Source organism: Hemitrygon akajei, chromosome 7, assembly GCF_048418815.1.
Source record: "Hemitrygon akajei chromosome 7, sHemAka1.3, whole genome shotgun sequence".
NCBI lineage: Eukaryota > Metazoa > Chordata > Chondrichthyes > Myliobatiformes > Dasyatidae > Hemitrygon > Hemitrygon akajei.
In genome coordinates this window covers 49,353,878-49,380,838 of record NC_133130.1, presented here as the reverse complement: position 1 = coordinate 49,380,838, position 26,961 = coordinate 49,353,878, and the positions used below count along the sequence as shown (strand labels likewise).

The 26,961-nt window shown below is 40.5% G+C and overlaps 2 protein-coding genes across 10 annotated transcripts in view; one reads left to right on the top strand and one right to left on the bottom strand.

The window, feature by feature from the left end:
- Positions 1–16,810, bottom strand: part of gpatch2 (G patch domain containing 2) — a 282,543-nt gene extending 265,733 nt beyond the window's left edge. For 6 of the 8 annotated variants that reach the window (XM_073050815.1, XM_073050812.1, XM_073050810.1 and 3 more), the window contains exon 1: positions 16,665–16,810. In XM_073050815.1, the coding sequence (XP_072906916.1) occupies positions 16,665–16,708 (44 nt within the window). In that variant the 5' untranslated portion in view covers positions 16,709–16,810. The remainder of the gene's footprint in view (positions 1–16,664) is intronic. The other 2 variants (XM_073050808.1, XM_073050809.1) reach the window with 1 other exon arrangement.
- Positions 16,811–16,857: 47 nt separating this feature from the next.
- spata17 (spermatogenesis associated 17) overlaps positions 16,858–26,961 on the top strand; it is a 267,057-nt gene continuing 256,953 nt past the window's right edge. Inside the window, exons 1-2 of one of the 2 annotated variants that reach the window (XM_073050818.1) lie at positions 16,858–17,141; positions 22,040–22,129. In XM_073050818.1, the coding sequence (XP_072906919.1) occupies positions 17,044–17,141; positions 22,040–22,129 (188 nt within the window). In that variant the 5' untranslated portion in view covers positions 16,858–17,043. The remainder of the gene's footprint in view (positions 17,142–22,039; positions 22,130–26,961) is intronic. The other variant, XM_073050817.1, reaches the window with a different exon arrangement.

Here is a 26,961-nt window from a genome sequence, read left to right as displayed (position 1 = left end):
GTGTTCTCCACTGAAAACTGTTGCATTGTAGTGATTTAATTTATCCTCAACTTCCTTGTTCCACATTACCCTAGTGACCTAATTTTTATATATCCAGAAAAAGCTTTGCTGTTTTTGATATTACTTGCATATTTTTTCTCACAATCAATATTCTTTGTCCTTATTTTTTTCTCTCACTGCAGATGCTTGTATAATTTCTAGTCTTCTGGAATACTGCCAATCTATCTGCTCTAAATTATTAAATAGTTAATTAATTGCTGCCTCGATTTAAAATTTAGAAAAACTTAAGGTCAATTAAATAAGGATTCTCTAAACAATCTAAGAAAGTCTAAGAATTACCTGGTCGAAACATATATGTAAATCAACACCAGCAAAAGAAAAGATTGGCTATCCAATTTATGTAATGTAAAACCTTTTTTTCAATAGTTTGTGTATAGCTCCCAGAGGAATATTTTAACAAAGGGCTAGCCTTACTTTGCAGAACTTTGATTAATATCAGAGATCACCATACTTAAAATTCTCATTCATAATCAAGCCCTCTCCATTGATTTTCTTCTCTTCCTGGCCTAACCCCAATTTTGTATTGATATGTGGGATTACATACAAGTCAATGCCCAATTAAAGGCATTCAGAATCAGGTTTAATATGACTGGCATATGTCATGAAATTTGTCATAAAACAAAGTTGTATGCCAGTATTTGACTTGATTTTAATCAAAATCAGGTTCCCTGCATTTAAGAAGAATTAGACCCTCTAACAAAGCAGTCATCATGTACAGTCATTGTTGAAACTATTGTCAAATGGATAAATGAAGCTTCCAATTTTACATCAGTACTTATGGTTGCTTGCAGTCTTACTTTTGGAATCATCATCTATAAACCTGATCTATCCATCAGCATTTACCAATAACCTATGAGGAGGTTAATGCTTTGTTGCCTGTTTAATAAAGTACAAAGAAAACATCAGTTTAAATGTCCTTGTGCCTTCTTCTACCTAATGTTCCTTTGCTGCATCACCATACACAACTATGAGATTCATTTTCTTCTGGGCATACTCAACAAATCCAATAACATAATAGAATCAATCAAAGACTGCACCAACACTGCGAACTGTGCAAACACAAAAAGAAAGACAAAAACCATAATAATAAAAAATCAATAAGCAATAAATATTGAGAACATGAGATGAATAGTCCTTGAAAGTAAGTCCATAAATTGTGGGAATAGTTCAGTGATGGGACAAGTGAAGTTGAGTGAAGTCATCCCCTCTGGTTCAGGAGCCTGATGTTTCATGAGTTGGAATCAGTTATGTGTTCAGCAGTTTTAACTACCTGTTACAGAGCCTTCCTGTCTGCTGCAGTGCAGTTTCCGTACCAAGCAGTGATGCAATTTGTTAGGATGTTCTCTATTGAGCACAACGTGAGAATGAACGTGTAAAGGCCAGCTCTCTTTAATCTCCTCAGAAAACAGAGGCATTGGTGAGCTGTCTTGAATGTAAGATCATGGCAACCATCACTAAGGGCCCTCACTATCCAAGACATTCCTTCTCCACATTACTACCATTGGAGAGAAGGGATAGGATCGTGAAGACCCATACTCAATGATTCAGAAACAGCTTTTTGCCTCCAACATCTGATTTCTTAATGGTATATAAATCCATGAACAATACCACATTTTCTATTATTTATTTAGTTTTGCAATTTATAGTAATTTTATGTTATTACGTGGTCTGCTGTCACAAAACAACAAATTTCCTGTCAATCAATTCAGTGTTAATAAATATGATTCTGATCCTTTCAAGCAATCGTGGGTGTTGTTTACTTTCACAATTATTTTCCATTAAAATGTGCTCTGGATACGTTATCTCAAAGGTTTTTCCATTTGTATATTGAATACTTATCTTAAATTACATTTCCTGCACAATAACAAACACAAAATTGATAAAACATAAATTGTCTGAGGAGGATGAATCAGAAGTCAAATAATGTTTTGTTTCAGGTATTTTTAAAGAAAAGTAGAAAATGTTGAACCATACATGTCAGACCGCAGATGAGAAGAGACTATGTTCTATGTTGATAATTTTACATCAATTACAACAGGTTTAAAAAAACAGACACAAGGGATTTTGTAGATGCTGGAAACCTTGAGCATCACACTCAAAATGCTGGAGGAACTCAGCAGGTCAGGCAGCATATATGGAGGGAAATGAAGGGTTATGGCCTGAAATGTCAACTGGTTATTTCCCTCCATAGATGTTACCTGACCTGCTGAGTTCCTCCAGCATTTTGTGTGTAACACAATGTTTTTGCTTACTCTTAAGTAAAATGTAGTATCTTTTGTGGATTATTTATACCAACAGACCTGTGATATGGTGCAAGTTTTTCTTTGTACCTGTACCTCACTGTACTCATGGACATAACAAGAAAGTCGACATGGTTAACTATCTTAATTCAATCCACCATTCATTTCAGTGAAGCAGCAATTCACTTGAACTTCTTCCAGTCCAGTGTACTGCATAAGATGTTCATAATACAGTGTCTTCAACACTGGAGAAACCAAAGAGATTGAATAACCATTTTGTGTTTTATTTTTGTTCAATCTTTAGACACAACCCTGATCTTCCAATTCCATCTAGATATGTTGCAGCTTTCTGACTCAATATTGAATTCAACTGTTACTGAAAATTCACTTTTTCTGTATATATCAGAACGGGGAGGTTCTGCTGCAAGCATGTCAACTATAAGATTCTCAGATTTCTTCTTTCTGCAGAATATTGAATCTTAATCAGGTTTATTATCATCGACATGTCATGAAATGTGTTGTTTTGTGGCAGTAGTATAGTGCAATATATAAAAAAATTCCAAGTTACAAGACATATATATATATATATATATATACATATATATATAAAATAATTAGTACAAAAAAGTGCAAAATAGTGTTCATGGACCATTCATAAATCTGATGGGTGGAGAAAAGCTATTCCTAAAACATTTGAGTGTACATCTTCTGGCTCCTGTACCTCTTCCTTGATGGTAGTAATGAGAAGAGTGCATGTCCTGGCTGGTGAGGATCCTCAAAGATGGATGCGGCCCTCTTTAAGCACTACCTTTGAAGATGTCCTCAATGGAGTCAGCTTAATCTGCCAGCCATTTCCCATAGTTCAGTCCCTCTGCACAATTTCAACCTGCACTGCACAATTTCCCTGTTTTCTTTCCCTCTTTAACTGGCATCATTAAACCTACCAACAAGATAGCTTTGTAAGCAGTATTTTACCACAGCAACACAGACCTCATCCTTTTTGTCCTTCTCTAATCCTCTCTGCAATATAAAACTAATTAGCTTTCCCATTGATCCAATTCCAATGTAATTCTTCTGTTTCTTTTCTATAGGTTCCATTTGACTTGCTGCTTGCTTTTTCACTATATTCTACTATTTTACAGCACTCGTGATATTCTCCAGGATATTTGCTTCCATTTTCCTTCCCCACAATTAATTTAGATACACTTGTCACTCCTTAGCTTTCAGTGTTCAAAGGGCTAGATAAATGTTAATACATGGAAACTCAGCATATTGGTACACATAAACCAATTAAGCTAGGCAGCTCAGCGAATAAATATTTTCTGCTATAGCAACTCTACAAGTCAGATGTACAACCTCTAATGCTCAAATTACTATGATTTCTGGGAAAATGAAGGAACCCAATTCCCGAATACAAATGATTCAAGAGAATCAAAGGAGTAAGTACACTGAAAGCTTAGTTATCAAATCTTTTTCACATTCTGATACTTAATCAAACAAGGTTCACAATTTAATACAATTCCATCACCTTATGAAAGGATTCAACTGCCATACTTCAGCAAAAACATTTTTAATTCTGACGCTGAAAACTATGGAAAAGCTTCCCAGTTCACAATGCAGAGTACAAAATATGTTGGCAAACACTGCAGTATCGAAATTGGGGGAGCTCATCATTCAAGCAACATATTCAGTCCACGCCAAGGCAATATTTTGAAGAGCTAGGTGTTTTTCCTAGAATTTTGGCCAAAATTTATCCCTCAATATGCATTTGTAAAATACATCCTCTTTACCCTGCACTGCCATAGTTTTTCTTATATAACAGTGACTACAATTCAGAAGATTTTTTCTCAAGGTAAAAAAGATGTCTTAGAACATCTTAAGAAAAGTAAAGACAAATGCAGGTCTCATTTTTAATAAACTTCAGGTTTCTGTTCTCTGATTCTACTCATACATCAGAGGGCAACTGCAGGCTGTCCTCATCAGAATACAAATTAGTGTCCTCCTGTAAAAACCTCCGATCAATCCAGCTGGGGCCCCGACTGCACAGCTATAGAGAATCTCCTAGTCCTTGTGTCTGTAGACAGCAACCATTTCCTACAGAAGATCCAAGACTTTCTGCATCATGGTCTGGTATAGCAATTTGAATGCATAGGATCGTAATAAGCGCTGAGAGTCATGCATTCTGCCCAAGGATCAACATCTATTATCAAAGATCCCCAGCACCAAGCCACACCATCTTTCTGTAGCTACCATTCGCCAGGAGTCCCACACTACCAAGTTCAAAAACAGCTACTTCCTTTCAAACATACAGTTCTGGAACTAAGCAGTAAAACCCTAACCACTACAGTTTAGCAACATTATGACCACCTGGTGTATTCTATATATTCTGCATCAAACTGAGGAATCAGACACAACATCCACAATAGCAATCTGGCACACTCTTGGTAAAATCTATTGTAAGAATCAAATCCAATGTTTTCCTTTGCATGTGAAAATTTACTGATTCTTAATGACAAAATTCCCAGCAACTGCATTAAAACATTTCAAGGTGCAATACATCCCAATCTGTGCCAAACCAAATGGATGCCCTGCTGTCCTATGAGGTAGAAAGGTAATTACAGCATTTAGCTCAATATTGAAATAAAATTATGCATGAAAAATCAATGAAAATATCAATTTGTGGGATAGAAATAAATAAAAAGGATCACTAACAATCAACATATCAAAAGATTCTCTAATGTCCCAAAGAACACAAAATATAATGCACCTTTAAGTCATATACCAATTTATTGACTCCTTATAGCCTTAATTTTTGCTAAAGTTCTAAAACTTGGCAGACAGGATCTTCACTCACAAATTCATTAAGTTATCCCTCACTGGGATATGGAGGGTATTCCAGGGGACTCTAATTAACAGCAAATTCAAGAGAAAAGACAAACCCAACTGTAGTAATTACAGATGGATCTCATTGTCGCAGGCTAAGTCATTGCCTGAGTTTTATCCAAATGCCACCTCCTTGTGAGCATCCTCCACAAATTTGCTGACCACATGATTAGTTTGAAACATAAAAAACCTACAGCACAATACAGACCTTCCGCCCACTAAGCTGTGCCAAACATGTCCCTACCTTAGAACTACCTAGGCTTTACACATAGCCCTCTATTTTTCTAAGCTCCACGTAGCCATTCAGGAGTCTCTTAAAAGACCCTATCGTTTCCGCCTCCACCACTGCCGCTGGCAGCCCATTCCACACACTCACCACTCTCTGCATAAAAAACTTACCCCTGACATCTCCTCTGAACCTAATTCCAAGCACCTTAATACTATGCCCTCTCGTGCAAACCACTTTGGCCCTGGGGAAAAGACTCTGACTATCCACACGATCAATGCCTCTCATTATCTTATACACCTCTATCAGGTCACCTCTCATCCTCCGTCGCTCCAAGGAGAAAAGGCCAAGTTTACTCAACCTATTCTAATAAGGCATGCTCCCCAAACCAGGCAACATCCTTGTAAATCTCCTCTGCACCCTTTCTATAGTTTCCACATCCTTCCTGTAGTGAGGCGACGAGAATTGAGCACAGTACTCCAAGTGGGGTCTGGCCAGGGTCCTATAGCTGTAAAGTTACCTTTCAGCTGTTAAACTCAATCCCACGATTGATGTAGGCCAATGCACTGCATGCCTTCTTAACCACAGAGTCAACATGCATAGCAGCTTTGAGTGTCCTATGGACTCGGACCCCAATATCCCTCTGATCCTCCACACTGCCAAGAATCTCACCATTAATGCTATATTCTGCCATCATATTTGACCTACCAAAATGAACCACCTAACACTTATCTGTGTTGAACTCCATCTGCCACTTGAGCCCATTTTTGCATCCAATCAATGTCCCATAGTAACCTCTGACAGCCCTCCACACTATCCACAACAGACCCAACCTTTGTATCATCAGCATATTTACTAACCCATCCCTCCACTTCCTCATCCAGGTCATTTATAAAAATCACGAAAAGAAGGGGTCCCAGAACAGATCCCTGAGGCACACCGCTGGTCACCGGCCTCCATTCAGAATATGACCCATCTACAACCACTTTTTGCCTTCTGTGGGCAAGCCAGTTTTGGATCCACAAAGGAATGTCCCCTTGCATCCCATGTCTCCTTACTTTCTCAATAAACCTTGCATGGGGTATCTTATCAAATGCCTTGGTAAAATCCATACACACTACATCTACAGCTCTACCTACATCAATGTGCTTAGTCACATCCTCAAAAAATTCAGTAAGACTCTCGGGCCTAAAATTTCCAGGACTATTCCTACTCCCTTTCTTGAATAAGGGAACAACATCCGCAACCCTCCAATCCTTCGGAACCTCTCCCATCCTCATTGATGATGCAAAGATCATTGCCAGAGGCTCAGCAATCTCCTCCCTCGCTTCCCACATTAGCCTGGGGCACATCCCGTCTGGTCCCAGTGACTTATCCAATTTGATGCTTTCCAAAAGCTTCAGCACATCCTCTTACTTAATATCTATATGCTGAAGCTTTTCAGTCCACTGCAAGCCATCCCTACAATTGCTAAGATCCTTTTCCATAGTGAATACTGAAGCAAAGTATTCATTCAGTAACTCCGCTAGTAACTCCGCTATTTCCTCTGGTTCTTTACACACTTTTCCACTGTCACACTTTGGATTGGTCCTATTTTCTCATGACTTATCCTCTTGCTCTTCACATACTTGTAGAATGCCTTAGGGTTTTGCTTAATCCTGGCCACCAAGGCCTTCTCATGGCCCCTTCTGGCTCTCCAAATTTCATTCTTAAGCTCCTCGCTGCGAGCCTTATAACCTTCTAGGTTCCTATCATTACCTAGTTTTTTGAACCTTTCGTAAGCTCTTCTTTTCTTCTTGACTACATTTACAACAGCCTTTGTACACCATGGATCTTGTACCCTACCATTCTTTCCATATCTCATTGGAACGTACCTACACAGAACCCCATGCAAATATCTCCTGAACATTTGCCACATTTCTTCCATACGTTCCCCTGAGAACATCTGTTTCTAATTTATGCTTCCAAGTTCCTGCCTGATAGCCTCATATTTCCCCTTACTCCAATTAAATGTTTCCCTAACTTGTCTGTTCCTATCTCTCTCCAATGCTACCGTAAAGGAGATAGAATTGTGATCACTATCTCCAAAATGCTCTCCCACTGAGAGATCTGACACCCGACCAGGTTCATTTCCCAATACCAGATCCAAGTACAGCTTCTCCTCTTGTAGGCTCATCTGCATATTGTGTCAAGAAACCTTCCTGAACACACATAACAAATTCTACCCCATCTAAACCCCTCACTCTAGGGAGATGCCAATCAATATTCGGGAAATTAAAATCTCCCACCACAACCATCCTGTTATTATTACTCCTCTCCAGAATCTGTCTCCCTATCTGTTCTTCGATGTCCCTGTTACTATTGGGTGGTCTATAAAAACACCCAGTAGAGTTATTGATCCCTTCCTATTCCTAACTTCCACCCACAGAGACTCTGTAGACAACCCCTCCACGACTTCCTCCTTTTCTGCAGCCATGACACTATCCCTGATCAACAGTGCCATGCCCCCACCTCTTATGCCTCCCTCCTCATCCTTTCTGAAACATCTAAAACCTGGCACTTGAAGTAGCTATTCCTGCCCCTGCACTATCCAAGTCTCTGTAATGGCCACAACATCATAGCTCCAAGTGCTGATCCACGCCCTAAGCTCAGACACTTTATTCATAACACACCTCGCATTAAAACAGACACATCTCAAAACACCAGTCTGAGCACGTCCCTTCTCTATCATCTGCCTATCTTCCCTCTCACACTGCCTACAAACTTTCTCTATTTGTGAGCCAACCTCCCTTTCCTCTATCACTTCAGTCTGGTTCACACCCCCCAGCAATTCTAGTTTAAGCTCTCCCCTATAGCCCTAGCAACCCTTCCCGCCAGGATATTGGTCCCCTTCGGATTCAAGTGCAACCCGTCCTTTTTGCACAGGTCACACCTGCCCCAGAAGAGGTCCCAATGATCCAGAAATCTGAATTCCTGCCCCCTACTCCAATCCCTAAGCCACTCATTTATCCTCCACCTCATTCTATTCCTATACTCACTGTCACATGGCACAGGCAGTAATCCTGAGATTACTACCTTTGAAGTCCTGTTTCTCAACTTCTTTCCTAACTCCCTGCAGTCTGTTTTCAGGACCTCCTCCTTTTTCCTACCTATGTCATTGGTACCAATATGTACCACGACCTCTGGCTGTTCTCATTCCCACTTCAAGATATCGTGGACACGATCAGAAACATCCTGGACCCTGGCACCTGGGAGGCAAATTACCATCTGTGTTTCTTTCCTGCATCCACAGAATCACCTATCTGACCCCCTAACTATTGAGTCCCCTATCACTGTTGCCATCCTCTTCCTTTCCCTGCCCTTCTGAGCCACAGGGCCAGACTCTGTGTAAAAGGCACGACCACTGTTGCTTCCCCCAGGTAGTTGTTCCCCCTCCCCCAACAGTACTCAAGCAGGAATACTTATTGTTAAGGGGGACAGCCACTGGGGTACTCTCTAGCACCTGCTTCTTGCCCTTCCCTCTCCTGACTGTTACCCACTTCTCTGTCTCCTGTGGTCCTGGGGTGACTATCTGCCTATAGCTCCTCTCTATCACCTCCTCACTCTCTCTGACCAGACTGTGTTCCCTAACACAATCTCTAAGGAGCTGCAGCTCGACATACCTGGTGCAGATGTGGTCGTCCGGGAGGCTGGGAGTCTCCAGGACCTCCCACATCTGACACCGAGCACAGAAAACCGACCTCACACACATACGTTCTGTCTTTATTTTAAACAAATAACCTACCTAGCCTCGATCCCTTATCACCTAAGCCCCACTGAGCCAAAGCCTTTCTACTCTGTCTCCCACTGTTCTGTAACCTGCTCCGTAAATTTGTCTTCTTTTAAAACTTTTCTTGCCGTTTTCACTGGCTGACCTCCACGCACTTGCGCAGTCGTGCCCTGTTCAAACCACTGAAGAAAGAATTGCTCAGTAGATCATCATGTAATGGCATGCAAAACATTATTTTCATCAAAATAAAAGCAGAAAATCCTGGAAACACTCAGCAAGCTAGGCCATATCAGTAGGAAGAGAAAGAGCAAAAAATATTTCAGGTCAAAGACTTTTATCAGACAAACTATAAACAAGGCTATCAGATCGCTGAGTGAATGGGAACCACTGGAGAGTGAAGATATGGACGAAATAATGTAATAGGTCCAGGAAGACAAGCACAACAGGTTGGGCTGGCCATGTTGGTGGTAAAACACAAACACACTCTGCCAGTAACTGATAGAAATAGTAAAATCAAGTTACCTCAAGTTGTGGAAGTCAATATCAAGCTAAGATGGCTGTGTTACAAACCCCGTAACTGGGTGTCTTACCAGCAAAGATAGGAGTAGCCGTTGAAGTCTGATGATACTATTTTTAACAGTATTTATTAGTAAAAATACACAAAAATAATATCAATGCAAATATACAGATAATATACGTCGACAATACTAAACCTAAAAGTGCGGGTATAATAATAATCAATAAGAAATAAGCTCTATCATTGTCTAGGGGATAATGAATTGTCCGATGGAAGAATAAAGTTCAGTTCAGTTCATACAGGCTGCCGTCGTTGCTGATCACCGTGTGGCAATTGTGAGAGAGAGAGAGAGGGGGGTAGAGAGAGAGAGGGAGAGGGAGAGGGAGAGGGAGAGGGAGAGGGAGAGGGAGAGGGAGAGGGAGAGGGAGAGGGAGAGGGAGAGGGAGAGGGAGAGGGAGAGGGAGAGGGAGAGGGAGAGAGAGAGGGAGAGAGAGAGAGAGAGAGAGAGAGAGAGTGAGAGAGAGAGAGAGAGAGAGAGAGAGAGAAACTTGCTGGCTTTCCTTGTTACGATCTTGATCCGTATCCGTCCTTTAGCTAGACCGTTCCGTGGAGGACTCGTCACCCAGGCAAGGATGGACACACACACAAGCCCCCCACCGGTCTCGTAGCGTTTCTCCTGGTGCGTCTGAGGGGTGTTCCCCAGACCCTACTTTTATCCTCACTCACGGGGTCTCAGGTGTCAATCAGGTTGGGATGATGCAAACCCTCAACCAGACCACTCTGGCTGCCCCGAGGGGTTTCAATGAATAGTACAGTACTCAATACACAATTCCTTCTCCAAGAGACAATAGCAGTAATCAGTGGTTCCGTTCCGCTTTTGTTAGGAGACATTCCACTTTTTGTGTATTCCTGCGTTGTCAATAACAACTGCCTTTTCTGTTATCCTGCATCTCTCTCTCATTACTGACATGATGTGTATCTCTCTCATTTCCTGGGTATCAGACCCGAAATAATAGCGATCTCGAGATTCTCAAAGGGGGGGGGGGGGCGGGCATTGGCGATTCTGTACCCTTCTGCCCATCAGATTTGCTCCTCATTTGTAACAGCTGAAACATGCCAAGATGAAAGATGGCATGTTGTTCCTCAAGCTTGCATTAGTTCTCACAGTAACAGTACAGGAGACCAGAGTGATAAATTAATTAATTGGTTTATTTCTGCCAAATGTACCGAGGTACAGTGAAAAACTTGCCTTGCATATCATTCCAACAGACCAATTCAATACAACAGTGCATTAATCTAGTACAAGGGAAACAGATAACAAAGTATTACAGTTATAAAGGAAGTGCAGTGCAGGTAGACAATAACGTGCAAGGTCACAACAAGGTAGATTCTGAGACCAAGAGTGCATTTTATCATATCAGGGAAACATTCAAAAGTCTTATGACAGACAGCAAGTAGGAGCTGTCCTTGAGCTTGGTGGTACATGCATATACAATATACACACTTTACTATTTCTTTATCTTCTGCCCTGGACAGCAGAGAAGAGAGAATGTCTGGGGTGAGTGGGGTCTCTGTTTATGCTTTACCAAGGCGGTGAGAGGTATAGACAGTTTATGGAGGGGAGGCTGTTTTTTGTGATGTGCTGAGCTACGTCCAGAACTCTGCTATCTTTTGTCATCATGAGCAGAGTAGTTGCCATACCAAGCCGTGATGCATCAAGATAGGATGCCTTGTATCGTGCACGGATAGAAACTGGTAAGGGTCAAAACGGATCTGCCAAATTTCTTCAGCCTTCTTAAGTCAAGGCACTAGAGAGCTTTCCTGGCTATGGTGTCAATACGGTTGGACCTATTCTGAATATTGCTGGGTCAAGGTAGTCTTGCAGGGTGGATTTAATGCACATTTCTCAAAGCACTTCATGATGGTGGACGTCAGAACTACCAGACAGTTGTCATTAAGGCATATTGTCATCTTTCCCTTTGGTACTGGGATGATAGTGATCTTCTTAAACCAGGTGTAACCACAGATTGAAGTTAAGAATATCTACAAATACCCCTACCTGCTGACCTGCGCAAGATTTAAGGACATGGCCAGCTGCACCGTCTGGGCCACAGGGTCACCCTACTGATGTCACATCTGCAATGGTGACTGTGGGTTCAGGTGCAGGGAGGGCTATCTGGGTGAGTGGTAACACTTCAACCTCTTCTGTTCAAAATGTGCGTAGAATGTATTAACCTCATCGGGAAGTAATGAGCTGTTCTTGGCAACGCTGCCTGACTAGTTTAGTAGATATTAGAGTATGTAAGGTCTGCCTCATCTGACGGATGCTCTGGGACTCTATTTTGGACTGGTATTGACTCTTGGCATTCCTAATAGTTTTTTGGAGTTCATATGTCGATTTCATGTAAAGGCCAGGCTCATGTGATTTTGAACACTGCAGTCCCAGGCTTCAACATCGGGTCATGCAGTCATAGAGCACTACGCCAGAGAAACAGGCCCTTCGACCCATTATTCCGTGCCAAACTATTATTCTGCCAAGTCCCATCAACCCACACCTGGACCAGAATCTCCCATATCCCTCCTATCAATGCACTTAAGATTTGCAATCGCGAAATAGTCAAACATCAGCTCGCAGCCTTCTCGCAATGAGGTTCCCACATGGTACCTCTGCCTCACAGAATCCTCTTGGAGACTACAAATCACAGGCTCCAACAGTTTCAACATCACATTCAAAATGAAAAACAAGCATAAAATAAGTGAAGTATTTCGTTTCATGATCTATTCAGAAGATGTTGATTGAAGAAGTGTTGTACACAGGCACCATCTTGAGCGGAATCCTAGGAATCAGGATCTGTATTCTCAGATCCCTTTGTCCTACTGCACTCCTCAGTGCCTTGCTCTTCACTGCACACATCCTACCAAATTTTTCAGCCTATTTTTCCAGCTGGTCCAGATTCTACTCCAAGCTTTGAGTGGAGCAGAGATCGGATCTCCCAGTACATCTATGATTTCCAGTTTGGAAACATTCAGATCGTCCTCTTTGGTATATAATCCTCAACAAACTTGCTAATTAAGTCCATGACAGTGGTGACATACTTATTTAGGCTGACAGGTCAGAGCGGGAGTGGATAAAGGATGAAAGTGACAGAAAATAGGAAACTCACAAGTCATCCCTGCAGATTGAATGCAGGTGTCCTAAAAAGTGGACACCCAATCTATGTTTGGTTTCTTCAAAGTAGATGAAACCACATTCAGTAGACTAAGCTGGATGAAGTAAACACAAGTTGCTGCTTCACCCGAAAAGAGTGGAAAGGGATGAGGTGACAGTAAACTGTGGCGTCACCTGTAGATTCAAAGGAAAGGGCTGTGGAAGGGGCACCACTAGTGGCAGAGTGGGTTAGGATTCACAAAAATAGACCCTGTGAAATGCTGAAAAGGGAGGAGATGTGTTCAAGTGATGGAATCTCTCTGAAGGTTGTGAAAACCGTAGAGAATAATATGCTAAATGTGGGGCTGGTTACAATGGAAGCGAGAACATGGAAACTCTTTCCTTGTTTTGTCCTAGAGGAGAAAGGGTGAGAGCAAGGACTGGGAAATGGATGGGATGCAATCAGGGACTTTATTAACAATCAAAGGAAAGCCATGGTTCAGGAAGAAGGCAGGCACTTCAGAAGCACCTGCCTGGAAATCTTCATCATTTGAGTCAATATAATAGACAGTAGAACTGGAAGAATGGAATAGTTTTTACAGGATGGAGGACTGGATGAAGAGTAGTCAGTAGACACATAATGGATGCTAGTAGCTAGCCTTTTCCTGAGATGGAATAAAAAAAAGGGAAGAGGAGACTAGTCATGAAGTTGAGAGCAGAGTGCAAAAGTAATGAAACTGTCAACTTCTACACAAGTACAGGAGTCAACACCAATAGAATCATCAATATGCAACAAAAAGTTTTCATAAATTTTCATTATTTTAATTAAATGTTCAGTATTGACCCAAACTCAATGCAGATTATGGTGAGCAAAGCTGCATCATTGCCTCAATACTTCTCATTGCAATGTTGTGCCTCACCTTCAACAAAAAGTCCCTATGGGGCTAGCAAATATGCAGGTAAAATTTTGAAAAGCATTGGTCTATTTCAGAACTGACATAATTCCAGCCTCAACGTAGCAGTATGCATATGCACTTTCCTATGGATATGACCATCCCTTTGCTGATGCATGGGAAAAGATTAGCCTTCCACTTAGCTACTGCAAAACAAAAGGTCCACTGCCAATATACAAAACCACCCTGTCTGTCCACTCCCAGCCAATAAAGACAGGCATCAATGTTGGAATGCCACCCTCTCTGAATGTAGGCAGGTACTGACAATAGAATGGGCAGAAACTGATGATAAAATGCACTGCCTCCATCAGTCTGACACCACAATGTTTGGCCATCTGAGAAAAGGAACAGCTGAAGATAAGATGCCTTTGAAAGTGAGTCCATTGGTTGTGAGAACATTTTAATGAAGGGGCAAGTGAAGTTGAGTGAAGTTATCCTCTCTGGTTCAAGAGCCTGATGGTTAAGGGGTAGTAACTGTTCCTGAAACTGGTGGTGTGTGTCTCAGCACAGCTGTACCTACTTTCTGATGACAGCAGTGAGAAAAGAGCATGTCTTGGGTGGGGGGAGTTACCTAATGATGGATATTGCTGTCCTTTGACAGCATTTCATGTAAATGTGCTCAATGGTGCGGAGGGCTTTACTCATGATTGAACCTATGAACACTACCTCACTTTTTTAAAAATTATTTTTGTTTTTGTACTACTACACTTAATTTAACTATTTAATATACATAGATATTTATTGCAATTAAGTGTTTTCTATATTTATCATGTACAGTCGGCCCTCCTTATCTGCGGGTGATTGGCTCCCGGACCCCCTGTGGATACCAAAAAAATGCAGATACTCAAGTTGGTGGACTTTAGGACCTGGCCGAGCTCCAGACCTTATCTAACCTGTCTCAGTGTGGTGGACTTTAGGACCCAGTGGAGCTCTGGACCAGCCACCCACAGTGTTTCTGTTCTGGAAAACGATCACGATTGAAAATAAAGTAGAAATAATAAAGTGATCGGAAAGAGGTGAAATGCCATCGGTCATTGGAAATGCGTTAGGCTACAGTCGGTCAACAATCGGAACAATTTTAAAGGATAAAGTGAGAATAATAAGCATGTGAAGGCCCCGCCCCGATGAAAGCTATTACTAAGCAATGCAGTGGTTTAATTATTGAAATACGCATGTTTCTTAAGTGTTTCATATGCATAGAAAGGTAAAATATATACTATATACAAAGACAAAAGTTTGACTAACTGACGCTAAATAATACCGGATGTACCTGTTCCAACTTAGAGAACTTATGTTTTTTTTTGATTCCCGATCTGTGGTAACCTACACACATCCTCCCGTATACTTTAAAATCATCTCTAGATTACTTATAATACCTAATACAATGTAAATGCTATGTAAATAGTTGTTATACTGTATTGTTTAGGGAGTAATGACAAGAAAAAAAAGTCTGTACATGCTCAGACAACAAGTGCTGGAGAAAGAACTTCCGGGTTTTCCCGACCCGTGGTTGGTTGAATCCGCACATGCGGAACCCGCAGATAAGGAGGGCTGACTGTATTGCAATGTACTGCTGCCTCTAAGTTAGCAAATTTCACGACAAATACTGGTGATATTATACCTGATTCTGATGGATTGAACCATACCCACTACTTTTTGGAGGATTTTCCGTTCAAGGGCATTGGTGCTTCCATACCAAGCCGTGATGCAACCAGTCAATATACTCTCCACTGCACATCTTTAGAAGTTTGTCAGAGTTTTAGATGTCATGTCGAAACTTCGCAAACTCCTAAGTAGAGGCGCTGCTATGCTTTCTTCGTAAATACACTTGCGTGTTGGGCCTAGGGGTAGTCCACTGAAATGATAACACCAAGGAATTTAAAGCTGCTGACCCTCTTCACCTCTGATCCCCTGATGAGGACCAACTCATGGACTTCCAATTTCCTACTCATTAAGTCAATAATCAGCTCCTCTGTTTTGCTGATGTTGAAGGTTGTTGTTATGGCACCACTCAATCACATTTTCAATCTCCTTCCTACATGCTAATTCATCACCACCTTTAATTCAGCCTACAATAGCAGAATTGTCAGCAAGCTGTGTTTTAAGTGTGAAGCAAGTAGAGCAAGGAGTGAAGCATTCAGCTTTGTGGTGCACCTGTCCTGATGGAGACTTCCCAATTTCTCACGGAGATTTCTCATGCTGCCAGGCATGTCAACTCCTGTTGCACATGAAAGGCAGAAGAAATGTATCATCTCCCCAAATACCCATCCACCAGCCTGGGCATCAACCAGCTCTTGACTGTCCCACATGTCACAGAATCTATGCACCCCAGCCACCTCAGAGTTGGAATGGAAGTAAATCATACTCAACCCTGAGGAATTGACTGAGAAATCTTAATCCCTTTCTAAATGGCTGCAAGACAGGACGTAATAAAATAGTCACTATTTTAAAGTATCATTTTCTCAAAGCAGGCAACAAATGACTAGTTTGGAAACTGATGAACTTGACACCAACTTTGATTTCCTTTCCAACGATGTTGTCGAATATGTCAAACATTTTGTTTATTATTTTAAGTATCAACACTGTGTTGAAATCAACACGGTCACTCAAACACTTAATGTCATTGTAGCAGCGTTCACGTTTTACACGGAGGTAACTTTTTTTTTTAAAAACTACACTTTCCAAAATTAATTCTGTTTCTATCTCAGACCTTTTGATGGAAGCGACTTGTATGCAACACCCAGCAGGGACAGCGGGCCTTCCTCCCTGCCCAGTGCCACTTGGCCAAGCGGATCACAAATAAAAGGAATGATATGAGCTGCACGACCCACCGCTTTCAACTCAACATCCCCCACAACATCAACTTACCAGTCAGTCAAGATCATGCAGACTCTGTCTGCCGCACTAGGCATCAAAGGCGACTGTCATGAGCCTTATGTGGTTCCAGTAAACAACTTTGAAATGTTCGCCTTCAACACGCTGTAGGCACAACCAGACCCGACCGGCGCAAGGGAACATGGGAAAACCCAATCGTGCACCGGAAGCAGGCCCGGACCATTTAAAACTTCGCACTGCTCATATCGCAAGATGCTCAGATGTGCAGCCTGCTTAGAAACGTGTTTCATTTTCCCAGAGTGACAGCGGCACCGAGTTTTGTGTTTTTTTTCCCCGTTGCATCTGAGTTCTCCCGTGGATTCACTATGAGAAGCGAACCCTACGTCTGCCACGATGTACTCCTCTGGTCTCCATGGAAACGCAATACAACTACAAGGGGAAGATGGCAACTTTGGTCTGGCTGCAGGAGCTTCTGGTGGGGCTGGAGAACGAGTATTTTGGTAGGAATTGGTAGGTACAGACAATTGCTAGATAAGTGCCGAGTTTACCCCCATTGAATGGATTCCAGGAGAAAAATGTAACGTCTTCGGTGCTGTTAGGAAAATTGTGGCAATTGTTTTACATTCTCTGAACTGAAATAGTTAAAAAAAAACGACGGCTTTTTATAAACATTGTGGAAAATCATTTTTGAAATCGATGAAAAAATAAATATACTTTATATTCATAGGATAGAAGGATATTCATTTAGAACAGAGATGGGAAGGAAATCCTTTTACCAGAATCTCTGGAGTTCATTGTCACAAACGGCTGTAGAGGCAAAGTCGTTGAGTATATTTAAAGCGGAAGTTGATAGGTTCTTGATTAGTCAGAGCGTCTAAGATTACGGGGAGAAGACAGGAGAAGGGGTTTGAGAGGGATAATAAATCACCCAAACTGGATGTGGAGCAGTTACAATGGGCTGATTGGCTTAATTCTGCCCCTATGTCTTATGGTCTGTGGTCTTACGATAAAGGGCTGCCTGAACCCAGCTTAGCAAGTCCTGTCGCATAGGATGGATGGATGAATGGTCTACGTTAAGTATAAACTTCTCTCAGGATCTCGACGTCCCAGAATGTGAAGCATGTATAAGTTATCTGGAAATTTAGTTACTAGGTACTACTGTCTAGATATTTATTTAGTTAATATAATAGATAGCTAGATAGATACTTTATTGATTTCAAAGGAAGTTACAGTGTCACCGTAGCATTACAAGTGCACAGATATACAAATATTAGAAGTAAGAAATAATTTTTTTTAAAAAGTTACCTCAAACAGTCTAACAGGAGGGGGTCATCACTTCCCTGGCTCTAGGTTGACTCATTATAGAGCATAATGGAGAGGGTAAGAATGACCTCGTATAGCACTCTTTGAAGCAGTACAGTTGTCTTAGTCTATTACTATAAGTGTTTCTCTGTTCAGCCAACGTGGCATGGGAAGGATGAAAAACATTGTCCAGGATTTTCCGTAGGGTCTTTTGTTCTACCATATAATATCATAATGAATCTTGTGAACTCATTTTCTAGTGAATAATTGTGTATGACTACATTACTGGCTCAAATTGTAGCTTTTTCAAAGAAAACATCTTAAGATTCAAAATAATTTGAATGTCAATTATCCACTCAGTGGAGAAGTGACCTAAACCTGATCACATCAAATTCATCTATTTTATTAAATAAGATCATTTCCTCCCCTGCTTTCTCAGGTTGTTATCAGATGAAATACAAACACTTACTCATATTTTAAATGTTTTCTTACATCTAGTTGGCTGATGTGACTTGAGATATTAACTAGTTCAGTCTGATGTAGGGTGACTCATCTCATGATTTATATAAAAAATTCTCTTATTTCTCATTTCTGCTTCATATAAGTTGAGCCTCTTGAATGTATACTAACCATTCGCTGGAAAAAGTTTTGCTATCTTATATGAAATGAGAATTTAGAATTGCATCAACACATGAAATGACCAGAATATTTTAAAGATAGAAGCTAAGAGAGATACAACTAAAGTGCTACAACTCCTTACAATAATCCTAGAAAGAGAGTCCTAAAAAGTACACACAGAAACTACACCCTTTGATTCATCTAAAATACATGCCAAGCCATTTAAACTGCCTACTCCCAATGTCCTGGACCAGGAGCATGTCCCTCCATACCCCTACCATGCATGTACCTATCCAAACTTCTCTTAAACTTTGAAGGTTCTGTGCAGCACTCATGCTGGTCGCTAGCTCCACACTCTCATGACCTTCTGAGTGAAGAAGTTTCTTCTCAACGTGTACAACATGCTGGAGGAACTCAGCAGGTCAGGCAGCATCTGTGAAAACGAGCAGTCAACGTTTCGGGCCGAGACCCTTCGTCAGGACTTTAAAATCTCTTACTATCTTTCCTTTCAGTTAGTCCTGACGAAGGGTCTTGGCCCGAAACGTTGACAGCGCTTCTCCCTATAGATGCTGCCTGGCCTGCTGCGTTCCGCCAGCACTTTGTGTGCGTTACCAGAGTATCATGATGCTGGGAATCCAAAATAAAGCTGCTAAAACTAAAACCTTCAGCAGCTTAGACCTTCTGCTGTGATAAGAAGAAAATCATATTATAACTTTTTTTTGTCAGAGCCGAATTTGGAAAAGTTTATATACCTAATTTGAAATAATTCATTCTGTTTATAGATTAGGCCTGATTATTTGTGTGTTTCAATATGTTTGAGTTTCTTTTATATATGATTAATCTACTTATTGGGCAATACTTGTCTGCCTGCTTTGCACATTCTCTGTAACTGTAATGCTTTAGTCTACATTGTGTTATCTTTACTCGTTACTACCTCAATGTTGTAATGAAATTATATGTATGGATGACATGCAAAACAAAGTTTTTCCTCGGTACATGTGGCCGTAATAAAGCAATTTACCAATTAAGATAGATAGATAGATACTTTATTCATCCCCATGGGGAAATTCAACTTTTTTTTTCCAATGTCCCATACACTTGTTGTAGCAAAACTAATTACATACAATACTTAACTCAGTAAAAAATATGATATGCATCTAAATCACTATCTCAAAAATACTTTGGAAGAGTTTTATCCTAATGTAGATATAACTTTGAGAAAATTCTAGATAAACAAAATCAAGCCAGATTTCAAGATTTAATGGAAATTGTGTGAGTGGTAGAATAAAACATTAAAACTTCTATCCGACATCCTTCTGAGAGTTTTTAGCTACTTATGGTCTGTTCTCATTTGAGTCAGTGATGATTGTCAGCTTAGTAACATGTAAAGTAGAATATTCAGAGTTGTCATAGTACCTGCTTACAACCTTTAATTAAATTGCCCTTGGCTAAACAAAATAATTCTTATGATTTTTGTAGTCTGAGATGTGAAGTACATTGATGCAATAGAAGATGCTTTTTATGGTGTAGAAAATGGCCAAAGATAGGTTCTTTTCCTGTCTGATGTAAAGTGGTGTGCATGCTTTTCCTCATTCCATTTGCATTCACACTGGTACCATGTTCTTGCACATTACCAACTTGTGGATTTTTTTCTCCTTTTTGTATCATACAAAATGCAAGACCTTAGGAAATGACAGTGTGACCATGCATTGTCCTTGTAAGGAGTTGTGATCCATGTACAGCTACTTCATATGCATGTTCAACATTTATCAAAGACAACATAGTAATCCACTCCTACATTTTCTGTGGAACATACTTGGAGATAGTTTGCAAGAGAGTTCTCAAAATATTGTTCTTTTTATGTTAAAGGGTAGAAAAATACACATTGAATATATATCCCATCTATGTTGTGTTACGTGCTCAAGAGATGTGACAGTGGTACCCTTGTCACGTGACTGGGGTTGAAGCTATACGGGACTTGAGGTAATGGTCTTGTGATGGTGGAGTGATGTCATTTTCCCGCCAGTAGAGGTCATGTGACACGTTTTTTTTTACAGGGTATAAGAGGAGGACCCCACCCTGTGGGGAGGGGCAGTTCGTGGCTGAATTTGCCAAGTTGACTTCATGCCACTGCGTGATTTAATGTGATGACGCAGTTTAGTTGAAAGATGAAGTTTTATCTATTGCCTAAAGTTTAAAAGGTCATAGCCAGCAGTTTCTTTACTGTGGAGAGTGAAGATAAAAGTTCGGAAGTTAAAGATCGAGGAGAATCGATTTTCGACGGTGGATTGGGTTCGACCTTGTGTGATCCTCATTCGGAAGGATTTTGTTGACTGTTCTCGTGTTAATCTCTGCGGGCTAGCAGGAGATTGAGAATAGTGTGGAAGAAAAGGTCAGTGCCTTTAAGCCGTTACGTTTCATAAAATTCTACGTGGGAAGAGTTCGACGCCGGGGATCGAAGGAAAACGACGTGGAAGAGAATTTAAATCACCTTAAAAAGTTTGTTTTCAGTGTTTAAGTCGGGCAACAATAAATATATATGTTAGGCAAGGGTTTTTATAACAAATAACACGTTTATTAAACACTGAAAACAAACCCCCCAAAAGTAAACAAACACTAACATAACCGGAAAACAGCTCTTAAAGCGATGCAGCTCAAACAGTTCTTAAAGCAATGTTGCAAAAAACAGTTGTTTAAAGCGATATTGCCAAAAGTTCAAAATGCTCAGTCCATTTAAAAGGAGAGACTTTTTAAGGTGATTTAAATTCTCTTCCATGTCGTTTTCCTTCGATCCCCGGCATCGAACTCTTCCCACGTAGAATTTTATGAAACGTAACGGCTTAAAGGCACTGACCTTTTCTTCCACACTATTCTCAATCTCCTGCTAGCCCGCAGAGATTAACACGAGAACAGTCAACAAAATCCTTCCGAATGAGGATCACACAAGGTCGAACCCAATCCACCGTCGAAAATCGATTCTCCTCGATCTTTAACTTCCGAACTTTTATCTTCACTCTCCACAGTAAAGAAACTGCTGGCTATGACCTTTTAAACTTTAGGCAATAGATAAAACTTCATCTTTCAACTAAACTGCGTCATCACATTAAATCACGCAGTGGCATGAAGTCAACTTGACAAATTCAGCCACGAACTGCCCCTCCCCACAGGGTGGGGTCCTCCTCTTATACCCTGTTTTTAAAAAAAACCTGTCACATGACCTCTACTGGCGGGAAAATAACGTCACTCCACCATCACAAGACCATTACCTCAAGTCCAGTATAGCTTCAACCCCAGTCACGTGACAAGGGTACCACTGTCACGTCTCTTGAGCACGTAACAGTTGCATTTTTTAAAATAGCCTTGAAATCATGTTCTTACTTGTCACAGGTTATTTTTAATAAAGATATGCTCTTTATTTTTTTTAAAACTGGCAGTAGGGTTCTTTCTAACTGATTTTACATGTCTTTAATCAAATAAAAATATTTCAGGATTGCAGAAGAAAACCGACTGAGAGAACATTGTGCTGCTGTGAAAATCCAGAGCTGTTTTAGGGGGTTTAAGGTTCGAGCACATATCAGGTACAGAGAATATATTTCATTCTTAATCTATAATATGTCCTATATATATATTCCCATGACTTTACATTAACTACACTTATTATAGTGATTGTAATCTTATTTCAGAATAATTATAGCCTCCAGCTATTATTTTTCTATTGCACCACAGTTTTTTCACTCCCACTCCTTGTCTTGTACTGTAGGAAGACACCTTTTGCAAGTGTTTTGCTATTTAATAATAAATTACCTTATGAAGTGAAAGATGATATCACAGAACAAAGTCTCTGCTTCTAAAATGAGAATTGAATTGTATGTGCATTGTTTGCTTTAAATATCCATTACAACAAGATAAAAGCTTTCTTTTATCTGAAGATTATTCTTGGTTAGATAGACCATATGATACAAGAGAAGAATTAGGCCATTTGGCCCATCGAGTCTGCTCCACCATTTCATCATGGTTGATCTATTTCCCTCTCAGCCCCTACCTCCTATCTTCTCCATGTATCCCTTCATGCCTTCACTAATCAAGAATATATCAACCTCTACCCAATGACATTGCCTCCGCAGCCACCTGTAGCAACAAATTCCACAGATTCACCACTCTGTGGCTAAAGAAATTCCTCCTCATCTCCTTTCAAAATGGGTGTCCCTCTATTCAAAGGCTGTGCCTCCTGGTCCTAGACTCTCCCACCACAGGAAACATCTTCGCAGCATCTGCAAACTTGACCACAAAGCCATCAATTCCATTATTCAATTGATTGACATATGATGTTGAAAGAAACAGTCCCAATACAGACCCCAGTGGAATGCCGCTAGTCATCAGCAGCCAACCAGAAAAGGCTCCTTTTATTCCCATTCTTTGCCTCCTGCCAATCAGCCAATGCGGAATCCATGTTAGTATCTAATACCATGGATTCTTAACATTGACCAGTAGCCTCGTGTGGCAGCTTGTCAAAGGGCTTCTGAAAATGCAAGTACACAACATCAACCAATTCTCCTTTGTTTATCCTGCTTGTTATTTCTTCAAAGAACTCCAATAGATTTGTCAGGCAAGATTTTCTGTTGAGGAAATCATGCCGACCGGCCTACTTTATCGTGCCTCCAGGTACCCCAAAACCACATTCTTAAAAGTTGATCACTTTCCAACCACTGAAGTCAGACTAACTGGCCTATATATTCCTTTATTCTGTCTCTCTCCCTTCCTGAAGAGTGGAATAACATTTGCAATTTCCCAGTCCTCTGAAACCATTCTGGAATCTATTGAGTCTTGAAAGATCATTATTAATGCCTCCACAATCTCTTCAGCCACCTCTTTCAGAACTCTGGGGCTGAATCCACCTGGTCCCTGATAATGGCAATACCACTTACTTTTGCCCCCTAACACTCTCAAACTTCTGGCATACTGCTCGAGTCTTCCACAATGAAAGCTGATGCAAAGTACTTATTCAGTTCTGTGATTTCCTAGTCCTTCAATGCCATCTCTCCAGCATAATTTTCCTGCAGTCAGATATCTACTTTTGCCTCTCTTTTACTCTTTATATATCTAAAGAAAAACTCGTGTTTGCTCTTTATATTCTCTGTAATACCGGTATTACTGGCTAGCTTACCTTTGTATTTGATGTTTTCCCTCTTTATGACTTGTGGATGTACACTTCCGTGCTATGGAAGATCGAGTAGTGTATCAACAAAATTTTACAATGTTATGTATTTGTCTCAGTCACATTTGTATCAATCATTTTACTTATTTTCTTGCCGCCTGAACAGTGTCAGAGTTCTTCTTGTCCTTACCTACAACCCCATGAGACTCTGCATCCAACACATTATTCTCTGCAACTTCGACCATTCCAAAGGGATCCTACCACCAAACACATCTTTACCTGCCCCTTCTCCTTGCTTTCTGCAGCCATTGCTCCCTCTGTGACTCTCTTGTCTATCTCTCCCACCCCACTTATCTCACTCATGGCACTTATTCTTAGAAGTGGCCAAAGTGCGACACATGCCTGTTCTCCTCCTACCTCACTTCCATCAAGGCCCAAACACTCCTTCCAAGTGAGGCAACACCTCACCTGCAAATCTGTGTCCAGTGCTCCCAAAGCAACCTCCTCTACGTTGGTGAGATCCATCGTAAATTGGGAAACTGCTTTGTCGCAGTTCAATAATTCAATCCACCAAAATCAGATCTTCCCTGTGGCCAAATGTTTTAATTCTGATTCCCATTCCCAATCCAACATGTTGGTCCATGGCCTCCTATTCTGCTGTGATGAAGCCATCCTCAGGTGGAGGAGCAACCCCTCATATTTTGTCTGGATAGCCTTCAACCTGATGGCATGAATATCGATTTCTCCTTCTGGTAATCAATTTTTCCCTCCCCTTTCTTCTATTCCCCACTTTGGCATCTTACGTCTTCTTGTCATCTGCCTATCACCTCCCCTGGTGCCCCTCCTCCTTCCTTTCTCCTATGGTCCACTCTCCTCTCTTATCAGAATCCTTCTTTTACGGCCCTTTAACTTTCCTATCCACCTAGTTAACCTATCACCTTCTAGATATCATCTTTCCTCTTCTTGACCTTTTTTATTCTGGCGTCTTTCCCCTTACTTTCCAGTCCTGGAGAAAAGTCTTGGCCCAAAATGTTGACTGCTGGTTCATTTCCATGGGTGCTACCTGACCTGCTGAGTTCCTCCGGCATTTTCTATATGTTGCCTTGGATTTCCAGTATCTGCAGAATTTCTGTCTCATGTTTCTGAATTATGATGTCAGTATTTATAATAAAAAATGTCTATGTAAATATTCCACACTATGATCACTACAGCCAGTCTTGTTATATATGTTGCATATCCCAGCTCTTTAGCTTCAACTACAGTGAAATTTCTTATGTACAAATAGCTAGTTTTCAGCATCCATATTACATTTTACTGCTTAAAATGTATTTATTATATCAGCATACTGTATAACACCAAAGACTGAAAACCCAACTTCAAAAATAAACTGAATTATGTCTCCTCAAAATTATGTCCCATCTTTTTAAATACCCTTCATCTCAATGTTCTATTCGATCTTTTCTCTGTATAAAGTTGCAGACAGATCAATTAATATGTTAAGTATTTTGAAATTGGTGTATGAGCTGATATTCCATTAAGATATTCCCTGTTCAGAATACATAAATATCATGCTCAAATATCTAAGAGCATTTTATTTTTACTTTTTGTCTGTATATGTGCAGAATAAAGCCAGTAGGTGGTGTTTTATTAAGAATTGCAGCATATAATGTTTGAAATGTAATTGCTAAGTACTTTATCTTTAGAATTGTATCACAAATATCACCATGGTGTGTTAAGAACTTTGTAATTCCATTCCTCTTGCTGTCTCTAATGTTCTCAATCTTTAGCCAGTCCCTGCCATTTTCCGATTATTCTTGTCCCAATATCAACTCTTCCAATATACCTAATATATCTACTTCATGCATTTCATCAGTCAGACTTTATGTTCATCTCCTTGGATTCTGATTTTTACAGCCTTGCTGATGGCTTACTGCTGGATCCCTAGTTTCATGAAACAAAGCTCTCGGCTTCAAAATGCATTTATTCTTGCTCCCCGCCACACACTGTAAATAACTTGCATATTGTATTGTCTTACAGTTTGTTGGTGAAAGTGGTCATTTGCTTTGGATTTTGCAGCTGAGGGAGATAAATCCTTCAAAACTCTCTTCAGTGAACAGTCAAATAATGCGTTTTGTAGGTAATAAGAGTGAAGCTTTTGAAAAAGCCATTCAGTGCCTATAAAAAGTATTCAACCCCCACCCACCCTTGGAAGATTTCATGTTTTATTGTCTTACAATAAAATCACAGTGGATTTTATTTGTCTTTTTTGACACTGATCAACAGAAAAAGACTCCTTTGTGTCAAAGTGAAAACACCTCTACACCATGATCTAAATTAGTTAACAAATATAAAACACAAAAGTAACTGATTGTATAAGTATTTACCAGTCTAATATCACTCACCAAATTACATGAGCACAGCCAATTGATTTTAGAAGTCACACAATTAGAAAATGGAGTTCACCTGTGTGTAGTGAAGGTGTTTCAATTGATTGTAGTAAAAATACACCTGCATCTCGAAGGTCCAACTGCTGGTGAGTCAGTACCCTGGCCAAAACTACACTATAAAAACAAAAGAACACTCCAAGCAACTCTGCAAAAAGATTATTGAAAATACAAGTCAGGAGATGGGTACAAGAAAATTTCAAAGTCACTGAGTACAGTTGGAGTACAGTTAAAGTCAATCATCAAGGAATAGAAAGAATATGGAACAGCTGTAAATCTGCCTAGAACAGCCTTTCTTCAAAAACTGAGTGACTGTGCAAGAAGGGAACTAGTGAGGGAGGCCACCAAGAGACCTATGATAACTCTGGAGAAGTTACAAGCTTCAGTGGCTGAGATGGGAGAGACTGCACATCCAGCAACTGTTACTCGGGTGCTTCACCAGTGGTAGCTTTATGGAAGAGTGGTAAATAGAAAGCCACTGTTGGAGGGAAAAAAAACTCACATGAAATCAGTTAGAGTTTGCCAGAAAGTATGTGGGGGACTCTGAAGTCAGCTGGAAGAAGGTTCTCTGGTCCAGTGAAACCAAAATTGAGCTTTTTGGCCATCAGACTAAAATAAATGCTTGGCATAAACCAAACACTGTACATCATCAAAAGCACACCACCCCTACTGTGAAGCATAGTGGTGGCTGCATCATGCTGTGGGGATGCTTCATGGCAGCAGACCCTGGAAGGCTTGTGAAGGTAGAGGGTAAAATGAATGCAGCAAAGTACAGGGAATTTCTGGAGGAAAACCTGATGCAGTCCGCAAG